The sequence below is a fragment of the Scatophagus argus genome, chromosome 19 (genome assembly GCF_020382885.2).
Source record: "Scatophagus argus isolate fScaArg1 chromosome 19, fScaArg1.pri, whole genome shotgun sequence".
In the NCBI taxonomy this organism is placed as follows: Eukaryota; Metazoa; Chordata; class Actinopteri; family Scatophagidae; genus Scatophagus; species Scatophagus argus.
Window position 1 is genome coordinate 755,789 of NC_058511.1, and position 13,285 is coordinate 769,073.

Below are 13,285 nucleotides of genomic sequence, written 5' to 3' on the forward strand. Positions count from 1 at the left end.
AGTCTGTTTGCTATCAGAGTGGAAAATTAAAACCAGACTTCAGCCGAGTTCTGGTCCATTTGGACTGCGGCTTGTTGAGTTAATCGAGTCCAGCAAGCAGACAAACCGTCTTTCTGATTCCTGCTCTGCTCTGAAAACCCAGCTGGCAGATAAACACACTGCCAGTGGTCAGATTCCTGCACACACACACACACAGACGTGCGCGCACACACACACCAAGTTCACCAAAAGAAAAGAAGTGTAGGTATACTCTGTGTGTGTGTTTGCGTATGTGTGTGTGTGTGTGCATGTGAGGTAGTGCTGTACCTCTTGTTTATAATGCTGTAAATGAGTGTGTACCCGCAGGAGGTTAACCACAGTGGTTTCAGTGAAAATTCCTGCCAGTGTTACACACAGCAGAGAGCAAGCTGAGTGTGTGTGTGAGTGTGTGTGTGTGTGTGTGTGTGTGTGTGTGTGTGTGTGTGTGTGTGTGTGTGTGTGTGTGTGTGTGCCTTGGAGACCTGCAGTGGTTTTCTAGAAATACAGTGAGGATGCACTGAATTTTCAAACCCTGTTTGTTTGTGAACACACACACTCACAGATACACACGCACACACACACACACACACTCACAGATACACACGCACACACACACACACACACTCAGAATGCTAATTACAGTCATTTATTTTAGTGTAAAGCTGTCTTTGTTCACAGCCACAGTCCAGGGTAGACGTAGGGAACACTGATGGGGCTCCAGTTTTAAACTGGTTTGGTCAAACAGGGGACTGAGCACTGGAGTTTCCCGTCTTCATGTGTCTTCATATGTGCTTTGTCCAACCAGTGTCTCCTCTCAGCTGACTGTTCATTCAACACTAAAGTGTGTGAGACTGAGATGTAAATGTTTTAACTCATTATAACGGTTTAAACCATTCAGCCAAACATTGCAAACATGCATGCCAATCTAAGCGGAGACCAAAAAGGTCAAAATAATCGCTGGTTTGTGCTTGTCAGGGGTCGGTCTAATTCCTGGCTGCCTGTAATGTCCTGCCGTGGCTGTGATCCGTGTGCCTGACCAGCCTGATGTCCACTAATCTGTCCTTCTCTTCACAGTCTGCTACCCTCACTGCATTCACTTAACTACTGCTGCGCCAACTAGTGGTGAGTGCTGCTAACACCCTGCTGGTCCTTTGCTTGTGCTAACAGATGTGATGCGTGGATGATAAAGTGCAGTGATCTCTTTAAAGAACTTTGTGGTGTTTTTGCAGTTTGCGAATGTTTGAATGTGATTGAACATTTGATGTGACATATGAACATTTTGCACTCGATGAACACTGATGTTCAGCTGAATGTGGATGCGACCTGGCGGCCATATTGGAGCTGGTGGGCTGAGGAGCACCGATGGCTGCGGTTCGGACGGTCTGATGCGCATCGGCGGCTCCGGAGGCTCCGCTCGTTGAGGCTTATTGCGCGTGCTGTCAGTCACCGTGTCACACGTGGATGTTTCATCACAACACCACCAAGAAGCTGTCAGTCAGGAGAAGTGTTCCTGTCAAAGTGCTTCAGGCTGTCCTTGACCTCGTTATGCAACAGCGTGGTCCCAGAGCTGCTGCGGACAGGCTGACGTCGGCACTTGACCACATCAGCAAGTCCTCTCTCTGCCGTTTGCGACCTGAAACACAGCGATTTGTCCAACTTTTAATGTGTTTTAATTCAGAACCAGAGTCGCAGAGGAGGGACGGACGGACGGACGATCAGTAGACGCTGCGTGTGCAGAAGAAGAGACGGCAGAAACGGTGGCCGCCGCTGGTCTTTCTGCACCTGCACGGCTGCACTGATCACAGAATTACTGATACATCAAGACGAGGTGAACCTCATTGATCCCTGAAGGGAAACGGTGTAATGGCGGCAGCAGGAAGCAGAAGCAGAGGATGAGTTTGGAAAACAAAAGGTGGCAGATTGACTCTGGGTTCACACACGTCTGCTGCTCAGAGATTAAAAATGATCTGATGTCAGCCACAGTTCAGGGGTTCAGTGAGGGTTGAAAAACACTCAGAAACCGATAGTCCACATTCAAACACGTAAATGCCACGGGACGGGACACAGACGCTCTGAGGACCGTCCAGTGAAGTGTTGTCCCTTGGCGTCTTTACACTGGAGATTTAGAGCACACAGGTGAGCTCGTGTTTGAAGCCAGCCGTGTTTTGACAGGCGCCTTTACAGCCGCAGAGCCCACAAACGCTGACATTTTCCAGTCTTCAGTAATGGAAGTTTTATAGCTGCTCTTATTGACGTTTGCCTCCTTTACTGTGTTTAATAAAACGCAGCCGTGTTTCTGTATGCGGCCGGAGACGCATTTTAATGGTCAGGAAGCTGAAACCCTGATCAGTGGAACACAGTGGGCCACAACAACTCAGCTGGGAACAAAAATACCAAACGGACACAATCAAAGCTGTTGGAACAGTTTGCAGCCTTAAGATTAAACTGAATTGATGAGCACACACACACACGTTAAAGGTGTGTGTTACCTGAGTTGCCTCTGAGTCCAAATTCCCTCCAGTAAAAGTTCAGGTAAAAAGCTCAGGACTCTGAGACCTGATCCACTCCCTTCGTTAAAGAAACACTTTGATACTGATAGAGATGGTTTTGATGGCTGCTCCTGCCAAACGGGCTGTAAGGTCATTCAGCTGCACAGAGTGCCAAACAGGTCTCGTCTTTTTATTTGTTTGTGTCGTGTCCTGACATCCACCCTTCAGTCGGAGCTTCCACGCTTCCTTGTCTCCGCACGGAGAGGTGCGCTTGGTTTGTTTACCTTGGGTTTTTTATTTTCCTGTTTTACGAGGCTTCCAAAGCGCTGCAGAACATTTGAACTCATTTTTATGTTCCTCTTTGGTCTGATAATGAGGCTGCTGCTGATGGAGGCAGGCAAAGACTGTCGCCAGGCGCCAGCCAAGCTCTGAGTGTGTGTGTGTGTGTGTGTGTGTGTGTGTGTGTGTGTGTGTGTTACAGACAGTTCTGTGCTTGCTTCGTTCAATGAATTGCGTGTTTTACCTTTACATGCTTTGCTCGTGTGTCAGCTTGTCTGTCATCTCTTGTTGACGCCAGAGGGGAAAAACACACACATACACACACACACTTTGTGATGGTGCTTGTCAGTAAACTTCCGGGTTTTTTTTGTCACTCGGTTCCTACGGTCGCTTTGACCAGCAGGTCTAGAAGCAAAGATGGCCGACTTAGTCCTCATCAGGCGGCGCCTGACGGGTGAAGAAACACGAGCAGTCAGACCATCACACAGTTTGGAAATGATTACTCAAACTGTTTGTTGTGATGATGAACTGGGATCGTTGCGGTGGTTTCTTCACCTGTCAGACTTCTTTCTGGGTAAAACTCTGCCGCCCAACTTGTAATAATCTGAAATGATCATTTCAGGAAGTACAAACTGAACCTCAAGCGTCATTCTTTTGATCAGCTCATGTCAGGTTTTCTGCTCTGTACGACATGCAGAAACGCTTGGATGTTTAGTAAATGTTTTCTGTAACAGAAAACAGCAAAATCCTCAGTTTGTTGTTTCCTTAAAGGTTTAGTCCACTCAAACCCAAAGGGACTCAGACAGCAGCTGATGCTCCTCCCCCTGACGCTTTGGGCCGACCTCGGACAGGCGGTCATCTGGACACAGCGTGCTGCTGTGTCTTTGCCAGCATCAGACGAGATGTTTTTCCGTCTGAAACCCGAGCAGCCACCGTGTGTCAGGAACAGCGAATGGAAAAGCTTCATAAACTGGATGTTGGTTAAAATGCCACAGTGTTATTCCAAGTGTCAGCCGTTAGTTTATGCTGCGGACCACATTCACAAACGCCACACTCGAGCCAACTGTTACAGCTTCTCTCCCTGTGAAAAGTGAGCACATTTTTCCAGTAATGACAGTGAAATACGGTCCACCTCCTGCTGCTGAGTCATTAGATTCATTACAGTTCAGCTGCTGTCACCCTGATGAAGACAAACGGGGGGGAACACACCAGCTGGAAAGTAGCTGTTTTTGTTTACACTGAAGAGGAAACATGTTTTTCATTGTTTTCTGTTTGGGTCAGTTGCATTGTGAGCTCCTGCTCTGACACAACATTAATTCTCTTACTGATTGCTGTGAAATTCAGTGGGGCTACAAACAGGCTTAATGTGTGTGGACGATTAGCAATTTCTGCAAGTTAAAACAGGCAAATGTGTGCTTCTCTTCTTGCAGATAATGCACACATTTAGTTAGTGACGGCAGTAATTTTCAGCCTGCTACCTGCTGAGTGCTTAGGCTGATTACAGCTCATTGTCCCTGCCAGTTTTCGTCATCTCCCTCCATCCTGGCTGACACTTTCTCCTGTGAAAGGACTGAGGAGGAGGCCAGCAGAGCAGCACAATGCAGCATTCATTTTCCCTAATCACAACACGCTGCTCAGAGAACACGAGCAGAACAGGGAGATCAAGGGGGGAGAGATGAGGGGAGAAAGAGAAAGGGAGGAGGTGGAACGAGGAGAACCGTGACGGGGCACAATCCTCGGCCCTTCTCACCTCGCCTGAGCCACATGCCGTCCACGATTCTTGAAGTCCTGCTTCTTCACTCGGCCGATCGCTGCGATGATTTGCTGCCATTCTCTGGAACACGTTCCCTCTGTTACAGTGTGTGTGTGAGAGAGAGTGTGTGTGTGCGCCTGCCTGCCTGTCCCTGTTATGTGTGGGCTGCAGCCGGGTTCGCCACTACATTTCAGATGACTGAAGTACTTGAGGAGCGCTTGATTTTTGGCTGCTGTAAGCGCACAGTTGGTTAGACAGACTGTCCCTGAAACAAAACATTAGGAATTTGATCCCTGCAAGCAGCCAATCTGAGTCCCACCACAACCCACAAAGTCTGACTGATTGGAAATATGTGTGCTATCAGAACCTAGTGTGAGAAACAGTTAAAGCACAAAGTGTCAGAGAACGTTTGGATGAATCGATTATCAGCTTTATCCAGGCTGTTCCCAACCTCTTGTCCAGTGCAGTTTAAAGAGTACATGTATGGATGCATGATTGTCCGAGTGTGTACTGTCGATACCCAGTGTCAGTTTCAGACTCCTAATCATTTACAGACAGCCAATGTGTGATCAGAATTAAAACAAAATACCCTTAAAATCACTAACTGCACACAAGACTTTTCTTGCTAACCTGTCCCTTATTTAGACCATTTAACTTGATTAACCTTTTTGTTTTAATTTCCCCTCCCCTCCCCCAAGGTGTGTCCCCTCCCAGCAACACCTCCCTCACCACCAGCTGTGACTCCCCTGGACTGGGCTGCCCAGGTAGGCAAAACAAATACATCCGCATGGTGAACACTGTCCTCACATCTGGTCATTAAAACCACAGGAAGGCTGACAAAGCTGACGTTTGGAGCCGCAGGTCACATCCATTATTTTGGCGTTGAAACAGCAGTGACATGTGACTCAGATGGTTTATGGTCACGTCACACCTGTTGTTGGTTTATTTGATCTGGAACAAGGAGAAAAGCACCTTAACTTTCTGTCTGTTACTTCTTGTTTGTTGTGTGTACATCCTAATTTAGTAGGAAGTCATCTGGAATGACAGATAATCAGGCAAATGCATCTTTTCTTTTCAATCAAATCAAGCAAATCAATTCCAATTGGGAAAAATGAGGTGGTAGAACCGTCTCTAACAGCCAATCATGGTTTTTAAACACCAAATGGAAATATTTTACGGATTTTCTTTTTTGTTTTTGCCAAACTGACAAGAAGTTTTGCTTTAACACATTTATTCTTCATCCATCTGCTGTCAGAACTGCAGCCAGGTATACTTCCTTGCAAGATTTGGCAGGTTGGGGATTGAGCTTGAATCACTTGCTCATCAAGGATTATTTCAAATATACTGCAAGTCTTTTTCAATACACCTGCATGCATACAATGTTTAAGAAATAAGCTCATTTCACTTCCAAGCCTCCTTTCATGAATGTCTTAGTTATACTGACTCTAAACAGCCGTTATCCACTGCACCTTTATGCACCGTGAGCGCGTGGATGAACCTCGGCAGTATGCTTTTCTTAAATTATTCACAGAAGTACACAAAGAATGGCATCCCTAACCTACAGAAGGGTGAACATAACTGGGGTTTTCCTCCACGACCACATGAATAGTTGATGCAAGTGAACCCGGTGGGAATCAAACTCTCGACCTTCGCAGCGTCTCGTCACATTCAGCTTCACAGGATGATGGTTTTTGCTGTCAGCCTCTGCTCTCTCAAAGCCCCTCAGGCTCCCTGAACCTCCATAAAGCTGCTTAACCCCCAAAATGGATTCTGGACATCTTGTTAGAGAAACTCTCTAACCTCAACCAAACTTTGGTTTGGTTCACAGAACTTACACATCCCCAAAGCCCTGAACATATTCTTCTCTCCACACATTCCCAAACACTTTCAAACTACTCTGAACAAGTCAAAAAGTTCAAGGTTTTAGTTTGAAGAGGAAGGGAGATGGGAAATTTGAGGACAAAGAGTATTAGTGACATTTTTATTCTTCTGCCGGCTTCTACTGGAACAGGCTGTTTGTGGTTCATTACTGTGACAGTATCATCAGTAATCAGTCGCCATGGTGACCCCTGAATCCATCCTCAACAATCGATTGGTGCAGGTGGTAGGGCCAATTCAAGTGAACATTAGCGGACAAACCAAATGCAACCTGCAGCTGTGCATTTACTGCATACCCCATCTCTTGCTTTTAAAGTTCCTGCACTCAAGATGATCATGCGGCTTCACCACCACTCATCATCCTCTGAATCTTTCTCTCTTTCTCTCACCCCATCCCCTCGTTACTACTGCCAGCCACTTCATCCACTGACTCCACTAACTCCATCCATGCTACTAATGCCAACACCAACGGTAAGCAATCCTCCAGATTTCACCTCCTTCACCACTTCTTTGTGTTCCCTTTTCACCCCAGCAACATCCCTCTGCTTCTCGATCATCCTCTTATTCCTCTTCCGTCTAATTAATGTTGTTCAGCTGCTGATAATATTTGATTGTTTTTCTCTTGATCTTTGTCAAGCAGCTACATCCGTAAAGGGCTCTTTGTTAGTCCCCTTCTCTTTCACCTCATCTCCTGTAAATGTAAGATTTATTTGGGGGCTCATCTAAGGTCCAAAAGAAATACTTCTTCTCAGAGAAGTCATTTACAGGTTATTGCCTAAGACAATCATCCCTAATGGATTTTTTTGAAGAGATGTCCTTCATAAAATCACAGCTCCCTGGAGTTGTGCCGTGTTCGACCTCTCAATGACCCACGCTCAAAGCTATTTGACTTTTCATGTAGCTCTGAAAACTCTCTATTATTCATTTGTTCACTTTGAAAACTCAGCTAATTCTGTTCCGATTAGTGTTTTCACTCAGAAGGAGATAAAAACAGTTTCATCTGCCAGTGCAGTAAGAAATAAAATTCATCAATTATTTTCATTACCTAATTAACCTCCCTGTCATTTTATCTGAAAATTGTAGTGGTGAATGAATGTTTTCAAGAATTCATGAAAATCTCTTGTTCTTTGACTAGGCTAATATGGATGTTTTTTGTTCTAAGCAAGGCCAACCAAGTTCACAGTGAAATTTTGAATATGTAGCTTGGCTGAAGTAGGACCTGAGGCAAACATCAGCACGAGTATGATTAAACAGAAAGTGGGGAAAGCTTGTTGGGGATATGGAGCGTTGGGCGTTCCTTTAATGTTCCCCCTTGGCCACATTAAAACCATTTTGTTTTCCATGTGTGGTCGCTCTGCGGTATCCTTTGATTTGTCATCTCTAGTTCTCCCTTCCATCACTCCATCTCCATCCACCACCCCCACCACTAGCATGCCACTAACCCCAACCATCAGCACCACCACCACTACCAGCACAACCAGCTCTTCCATTTCTGGTAAGGCTTCATCTGCTTTGCTGCTTGGTTGTTTGCCATGAGCATCTCTACACTTTCCAAACAAATTAGAGCAGAAAAGGTAATTATTGGATGTTTCCTCCAGAATTTTGTTGTATTCAGGGTCAAAAACTTTATAAACACAGTAAACCCAAAAGTAGTTTGTTGATTTTTGGCAATTTGGAGAACATGTTCCTCAGTGTCAGGACACTTGGGTTCAATTCTGCCATATTTCTCTAGCACACTAATCCCAGTGTGACGTTATAACAGTGACATATATTGATAACATAATAATAATTATAATGGTATAACATTTCACACCAAGATGCTTTTTGGGAAACCCAGTTTGTGTACCAAATGTTAAAAGGACACCATTACTGTTTCTCAGCATCAAGAAAGACTTTTTAGAAACAGACAAGGAGCTTTTCCCATTAACGCAGTGCAGTTGTTTTTTGTGTTATTGACATGCCGACTTATTGTGCTAATCAGTCATGCCTGCCACTACCATCGCCATCATCACCAGCGCTGCTACCCCTGCATCTCCTTCCACTAACGCTGCCTCAGCCAGCAGTACAGCACATGGTAAGGTAGCTAAGCTTATTTATTTATTATCACTAGCGAATGTTCTTAAATCTAGAAAGTTTTTCTCTGTATTGCTGTATCCCAAAATGAGTGTAATGTTCAAGGTTACTGGTTGAACATGAAGCTGCTCCAGTTGGTGCTCCCCCTAGAGGCCAGGAGAAGCTCTGTTGTGTTGACAAGATATGCACAGTTTTTATGTTGTATTTTTTAGGTTTCTGTGTTTTTGAATTAGCATTGTTTCAGATGCTGAAGCACCTTTCTCCAGTAGAAATGTTTCGGGCAGTTCTAGCACATTGTTAAGCAGCATCAGACAGGCCTGTTTAAAACACATAATACCCATCTGAAGACAGATACAACAGCCGTTTGAATTCACTGATTTTTTTTTAATCTATGTCATAAATAAAGATCCTTGTGAGTGAAGAGGAAAGGCTTTTAAAGAATGTAACTACTTTGGACTGAATAGGAAGGAGTAGGAAGTGCTTGTCAGGCAGGATTTCAGTAATGCATAACGAGTTTCACTCTTCAGTCACAATCACTCAAAGCTCCCTCATCAATGGCAGCATGGATATGACTACGCTTTTGTCAGTAGCTGTTTAGAAATCTGCAAAGAGATTAATTTAGAACTTTATTATGAGCTGGTTTATTCCACTTCTTCATTGGTGTGTGATTATTTCATATTATCTTATTTTCATATTATATCTAAAATGTCTGATCATCTCTAATAAGCAATTTACCATCATTTCTCCTCAAACATAGCAATGTCTCTGGTATCACACAGGCACACATGAGGATACTGAGTTGATTTGCTTTAACCCCCTGGAGTCAACAGATGCGCCGGCGCGTCCTTGTGACGTGACCGATTTAAGATGGCGTAGCTGCAAGACGCGGTCTCGCTGAGTCTCCGTTTTAATTTGAGTCAAATTAAAAGAGGGTTAATTTCCCGGAAACTTACCCTGACCTAAACAATGGCCACTACTTGTCTAACTCAAAGACCTTACCAGCTTTGCTTTGCTTTTACCATATCTTAACTCTCAGATATAAACATTAGGAAAACCAGATTTTTCTCTTGGGATGAGACAACAGCGTGGCTGTGTGTCCGGGTTGATGTCCCCACAGTGTGGCTGATGTCCCCACAGTGTGACTGTGTGTCCAGGTTGATGTCCCCACAGTGTGGCTGATGTCCCCACAGTGTGACTGTGTGTCCGGGTTGATGTCCCCACAGTGTGACTGTGTGTCCGGGTTGATGTCCCCACAGTGTGGCTGTGTGTCCGGGTTGATGTCCCCACAGTGTGGCTGATGTCCTCACAGTGTGACTGTGTGTCCGGGTTGATGTCCCCACAGTGTGGTTGATGTCCTCACAGTGTGACTGTGTGTCCGGGTTGATGTCCCCACAGTGTGACTGATGTCCCCACAGTGTGGCTGTGTGTCCGGGTTGATGTCCCCACAGTGTGACTGTGTGTCCGGGTTGATGTCCCCACAGTGTGACTGTGTGTCCGGGTTGATGTCCCCACAGTGTGGTTGATGTCCTCACAGTGTGGCTGTGTGTCCGGGTTGATGTCCCCACAGTGTGGCTGATGTCCTCACAGTGTGACTGTGTGTCCGGGTTGATGTCCCCACAGTGTGAGTGTGTGTCCAGGTTGATGTCCCCACAGTGTGACTGTGTGTCCGGGTTGATGTCCCCACAGTGTGGTTGATGTCCCCACAGTGTGACTGTGTGTCCGGGTTGATGTCCCCACAGTGTGACTGTGTGTCCGGGTTGATGTCCCCACAGTGTGGCTGTGTGTCCAGGTTGATGTCCCCACAGTGTGACTGTGTGTCCGGGTTGATGTCCCCACAGTGTGGCTGTGTGTCCGGGTTGATGTCCCCACAGTGTGCCTGTGTGTCCGGGTTGATGTCCCCACAGCGTGGCTGATGTCCCCACAGTGTGGCTGTGTGTCCGGGTTGATGTCCCCACAGTGTGGTTGATGTCCTCACAGTGTGACTGTGTGTCCGGGTTGATGTCCCCACAGTGTACTGATGATGTGTGATTGTTTACTTCCCTGTAGCTCAACAGACAACCAGCAGCACATCAGCTGTTTCATCTGCTACCACTAACCACCCAGCTACTAACCCGACAACACATGGTAAGAGCAACACTGGTGTGATGCCAGAGACAAATCTGACAAGTCTCACATACAAACTGCTGTGTACACATTTTTAATGTGGGTGGTTTAAGTGCCCTCAGGTACAAAATCAGATTGACTTTGACCCTGTACCAGTTAATGTCGAGAGGATCTGGTTTATTAAGCGCTACTGATTGCACAACGTTGTTTCCAAACAAGCTGCGTAAATAATTTACCTGTACATAACAGGCTTTCAAAGCCAAACAGCAGTAAATCTGAATAGTAAAACTGAGGTAATTTAAAATGAAGGGAAATTAAATTCATTGTATTTTATATTTCAAACTGATGAAATGATTACAGATACAGCTGGACCTTTTATGGCATGAATATGAATATGCAGTAATGATATTCGACATTTTACTCGCTTTAAAAGTATTATTACTTATTCTCATAAAATATTAAACCAGTTTGAAACAACTTTTATACATGACGGGTTAAGTATAGCCTAATGTATAATTGGGTGTGTCACCAGCATCAGCAATCAGGTGCATAATCAGACCAAGTTAATAAAAACTTGGAACTGGGCTGTGACTATATTTTTCATTATTATTAATATAGTGATGTATTTATTTGTAAGAAATAAATATCTAGAAAATGATGCCCAGCAGCTGCATCAACTAATCAGCTGACTGTTACTAAGAATACACCAGAGCTTCTGTGCAAACTTAGGTGGTCTATTCTGATGCCAGAAGAAACACAATAGCATGCAGTGCTTCTAACAGCTATCACTTCTGACATGTTCATGTCTTTCTCTTCTATAGCGATTAAAAGCTTGTTAGATATTTTAATAACACCGTTAGAGCTTTTTGCTCCCCTCTGACTCTTTAACAATGCTAGCATCCTGTTTTACTCCTCCTCAACATGTCTTGGTTTCCTCCTGTCTCTTTCCTCATGTCGTACTGTCTCCACAAACAGCTCCCGGACTGACTCCTCCACTGCTGTTAGTATCTACTAACCAACCAACCACTAACACAGCTGCAACCAGCACTTCCTCTCGCGGTAAGAGTTTGAGCTAGTTTGACAATTTAGGTTTTACACTCTCATTCCAGTCCAGTTATTTTTGTCCACTTCCTTCTTGCTTCCTCATTGGATTGCCATCGTCTTTCAGTGTGTAGGATTTAGTGGCATCTAGAAGTGAAGTTCAGGTTTCTACCAACTTCTTGGTTTCACAGTGATCAGCACTGTTGTAGGTTCTTCCTCTGGTGTGGTACTAACGATGAATGAATCCTCTACAAACGCTGTGTACAAACATTTACACAATCCTTTATCACCTTAGCTTGTTTTCCATTAGTCATGTTTTGATTTTTGTTCAGTTTTTATCCCTCTATTTGTTTATTTTCTTTGAAAATGAAAAAAATTGGTCACATGAGAAAGGTACAGTTTTCTTAATCTCACATTCAGGATTATTTGCTCATTCGATGTAAAGAGGTTCACAATATCACCATTCTGTATACTACTGCCTGAAAAATATTTACTGATTTTATTTATTATTTATAACCTGCTTTTTCACCATGATGGCATTTGGTTTGATGTGCCTTGCCCTGATGACAGCAAAGGACTCCTCCTTTCCTGGAGCTGTAGTTCCCCTCCAGCAGCCTGAACCTGTGGTTTGCCAGTCCAGGCCTCACAACAGAAGACTCGGTCATGCTTTTGGATTTACTGCTGCTGAATCTCTTATTATCTATCATGCACACAAACCTCAAGCTTCTCCAGCCACAACAATCAGACAGACTTGGCCTGTTTTCATTTCCAGCCACCTGGGAAGAGCCTCTCTTCGTAGGTCCCTTGTATCCAGTCATTTTAGTCCTCCAACCCCACCCCCTAGTCTCCCAAATCCAGCATCTGAGCCCAGACCGTTAGCTCCAGCCCCAGGTCCCCCAGCTCCACCCAAAACCTCTCACCCAAGAGCTCCAGCCTCCCTGCCCAGGCTGCCAGGCCGTCGCAGCACAAAGACCTCCCTGGGGTACATCTCCACCCCACTGATCTGGCAGGGGAGGAAGAGGCCAACTGGAGGACGACGTCCAACTTCCACCATAGCACCACCCAGGCCAGTGGTTCATATCACGAAACCCACTGCACAAAACGGTGGACTGAAGCACCCAGCCAGGTCAACACATGCGCCTTGGTTGAAAAGCACAACACGCATGTTGGGAAATGTGATGCACACAACTGCCAGCTTGCGAGTATCAGCTCATCCTACGTCACGACCGGACTTCTTACACCAACCAGTCACCAACAAGGAGACCTCTGTGGCAGCTCAAGACTCAAAACTCCCTCCTGAATCAAGTCTTCCGGTCTCATCTCAGGTGCTGTCACTGCGGCATCACAGTGCCGAGGTATTAGACGCGGTGGAATCTTCCTCAGTAGTGGAGGAAGCACCCCAGTCATCATCATCATCATCATCATCATTGCTTTTGTCATTTTTGTCATCTGCACTGAGCAACAGGAAAAACAAACCTGTGGCCCCACAGTTGCTGCTGAGCTTGAGTGTCCAAGAAAACAAATCGGCTGCCGTGGGTAACTTGACGAATCCTCTGGAGCGGCTGGCCGATGAGTACTCGTCAGGGTCTGAGCCATTTGTGTACGATTTGACTGAGCTTAGCTTGTATGAGTTTGATGCTGCTTTGGAAGA

General features: G+C 45.3%; 1 protein-coding gene across 7 annotated transcripts in view; it reads left to right on the forward strand.

Annotated features, from left to right (window-relative positions):
* The window catches only part of adgrg6 (adhesion G protein-coupled receptor G6), a 59,162-nt gene that overhangs the window by 20,574 nt on the left and 25,303 nt on the right, over window positions 1-13,285 (forward strand). For 4 of the 7 annotated variants that reach the window (XM_046373559.1, XM_046373562.1, XM_046373561.1 and 1 more), the window contains 7 exons: window positions 1,093-1,140; window positions 5,238-5,303; window positions 6,832-6,888; window positions 7,802-7,912; window positions 8,399-8,491; window positions 10,537-10,614; window positions 11,569-11,652. In XM_046373559.1, coding sequence (XP_046229515.1) covers window positions 1,093-1,140; window positions 5,238-5,303; window positions 6,832-6,888; window positions 7,802-7,912; window positions 8,399-8,491; window positions 10,537-10,614; window positions 11,569-11,652 — 537 coding nt within the window. The remainder of the gene's footprint in view (window positions 1-1,092; window positions 1,141-5,237; window positions 5,304-6,831; window positions 6,889-7,801; window positions 7,913-8,398; window positions 8,492-10,536; window positions 10,615-11,568; window positions 11,653-13,285) is intronic. The other 3 variants (XM_046373560.1, XM_046373563.1, XM_046373564.1) reach the window with 3 other exon arrangements.